Genomic DNA, 2,861 nt, shown 5'->3' with positions numbered 1-2,861 from the left:
CAAAGTAATGATAGTTGTGTAAATATTGTCATAATAGCAGTTGTCTGTAGTTTTGGTTGATTGTAATGCATTAAATACAGTCCTATCAAAGTTATGACATTATCAAGACAAATTTGTTTAGAGTTTAACTCTAAGTTCTTGTCATATTTTATAACCATTTTAGAAGCAATAGCAAATAAAACTGTAATAATGTGAGAAATGTTGAAGGTGTCTGAATAAATTTTGGTTTGATTGTATATTTAATTTTACCTTGAAAACTATCCAGTGCTATTTTACATTTAATTATTTGGTTTCTGTACCTGGACACCTATTTGACCAAACTTGAAAAAAACGTAAACATTGTTTAAATAGCACAAATAAATAAAAATGAACGAACATACAAATTAAACAATTTCAAACAGGGCCCACTGGTACAGCCTTCACCATGGCCCAGCAAACCCCAACTACGGCCTTGCCAAATACCGTACCTCTACATGGTCATTTTATTTATCTCTTTTACATAATCGTTTATTTTTTATTTATTTTTTTAATTTATTTATTTTTTTGTGATGGAAAGCTATAAAGTAGTCCTGTATCAAACATTCCTATACTATCTGGTTGTTATATTTGTCAGGGGAAAAAAGTTCATTAACTGTTGAAAAATGTGTGGTAGCCCTGTGAACACCAGGAAACCACAGCAACTCAGAAGACTTCTCAAATAAGCTCTGCACCTCACACACTCTTTTTCTTCAGGTTGTTGCACATCTAAATTACTAAAATAAATCTCACCAACCTAGTGGTACATCATTTTTCTCACTTCTTTTTGCAACTGGTGCATCCTCTGAGCGTCTTCCTAAGAGGAAGTGATTGTGCGTACATGAGAAAACTGCTTAAACATTCTTTAATGCCATGACAAAAGATCTCATGAAAAAAATTTGTGTTAAGATTCTCACATCAATTGTTGAAGAAAAACTGCTTTTTTAAAAAGTAACTACACTCAAGACCCAGTTAACAATAAGTCAAGTCCCTCAAATTATCTATATTGACATGGTGGAAATAACTCTCCGTAAACTCAGTAATTCTCATTTCAGAACCATAAGTTAAAAAAAATGCGCCTCTTTGTGATATATTTAAAAGTTTTAAGGAAACAGAGAGAGAGAGAGAGAGAGAGAGACTGTTATTGCAGCTTGTGGTTTCTAAGCATGTGACAGGCTACATTTTCTCTACTTTGCCCATCACTCGTGCACAGATGGCAAGCAGCACAGAGATGGCATACTCTGATGTTACAATGAGCTCCACAAGTGAGGCCTATACTCATGATTTTTCAATGAATTCCACAGATGACTACGACTACTACATCACTGTCGAGAACAATTCCGTACTGATGCCCATGTCCAATATCTACATTCCTGTGCTGTACCTCATCATGTTCATCATTGGCTTCTTGGGGAACCTGTTCGTCATTGTGGTCATCGGACAGCGGCGAAAAAAGAATGGACGTCTGGTGGACACCTTCGTGATAAACCTGGCATTAGCCGATCTTGTGTTTGTCTTCACATTGCCACTGTGGGCAATTGCGGCCAGATTTGAGGAGTGGCCCTTTGGCGAAACCTTATGCAAGATCAGCAGCTTTATCATTGCGGTCAACCGCTTTTCCAACATCTTCTTCCTCACGTGTATGAGTATAGACCGATACCTGGCTGTCGTGCGCCTCATGGACTCTCAGTTTCTGCGAAGCAGCAACTGTGTGCAGATCACCTGTTGTGCCGTGTGGATCATTTCTTTCTTCTTGGGAATCCCATCATTGGTCTACCGTCGGCTGACAGGCAATATGTGTTCAGAGGATTCGAAATCCTCTTTTGTCCAAGGCATGAATCTCCTGACCATATTTCTAACCTTCCTGCTTCCTGTACTGATTCTCTGCCTCTGTTATGGATCAATTTTGATTAACCTGCGGCGTCACTCTCATATGGCCACAAACTCACGTGCAGAAGCCAGACGCAGACATTCGCTCAAGATTGTGTTTGCCATAATTGCAGCTTTCCTGATCTCTTGGCTACCTTTCAATTTGTTCAAGACCATGCAGGTTATCATACTGATGAGCACCGGAGATCTTAGCGGGGAAACAATGTCGGTTGTAGGTAATGGTCTAGTGCTATCCTGCTGCCTGGCATTTCTCAACAGCTGTGTAAATCCAGCCATCTACTTCTTTTTGGATCAGCATTTCAGGCGCAGGGCTTCGAAATTGTGTCTGAGCTGTCTGGGTCAAGGAGAGGTGCACCAGAGCTACATCTCTTCGAATTCTCTCTCTAACGGGACATCTGAGACCTATTCTGGAAATACATCAACCCGCGGGCGGCTTTTCTCTCTTTCTCAGAAGGACTGAAAACTGTTTTTCAGTTTGCTGTTTTCAGAATGCTCTCTTTCTTCATCGTTGAAATTATCAAATAAAGTAGATGTTAGGATCTTTTGTTTTATGCATTTGCTAAAATTTGATATTAATTAATTACCCAGAGCATTTAATATGAATATTGCATTTATTTTACTTTTTTTTTTTTTATGTTCTATACATTTGAATATTTAATTTCCTACATACAATAGATTATGTATGGGTGAACATCACTTAGTATACAAGATTAATTTAGGTATTTTCACACAGTAATAATTGACATCCTAACATCATGAGGTGACTGTATTGCAATTTAGTGACAATCGTAAATATTCACAATGTATTATGTTTAAACTCTTCCTATATGCAGCTTTAAAATAAATGGATTTGTTTTTAAGTTAAGTCTATGTATGCAAAGCAATTAAATAATACATACATTTTTGCATTTATTTTATATAACTTTTTCAGCAAAGTTCTACATTTCTGTATTTAA

General features: G+C 37.2%; 1 protein-coding gene across 1 annotated transcript; it reads left to right on the top strand.

The window, feature by feature from the left end:
- The first annotated feature begins 522 nt into the window (after window positions 1–522).
- On the top strand, window positions 523–2,861 carry LOC113111184 (probable G-protein coupled receptor 25). Its single transcript, XM_026275696.1, has one exon. The coding sequence runs from the start codon at window positions 1,229–1,231 to the stop codon at window positions 2,363–2,365; it is 1,137 nt and encodes a 378-aa protein (XP_026131481.1). The 5' UTR covers window positions 523–1,228; the 3' UTR covers window positions 2,366–2,861.

Source organism: Carassius auratus, chromosome 11 (genome assembly GCF_003368295.1).
Source record: "Carassius auratus strain Wakin chromosome 11, ASM336829v1, whole genome shotgun sequence".
Classification (NCBI taxonomy): Eukaryota; Metazoa; Chordata; class Actinopteri; order Cypriniformes; family Cyprinidae; genus Carassius; species Carassius auratus.
This window is presented reverse-complemented; position numbering and strand designations above follow the sequence as displayed.

What these genes read in the sequence shown, in the direction of transcription:
- LOC113111184 (XM_026275696.1), top strand. Translation starts at nt 1,229, where the DNA reads ATGGCAAGCAGCACAGAGATGGCATACTCTGATGTTACAATGAGCTCC.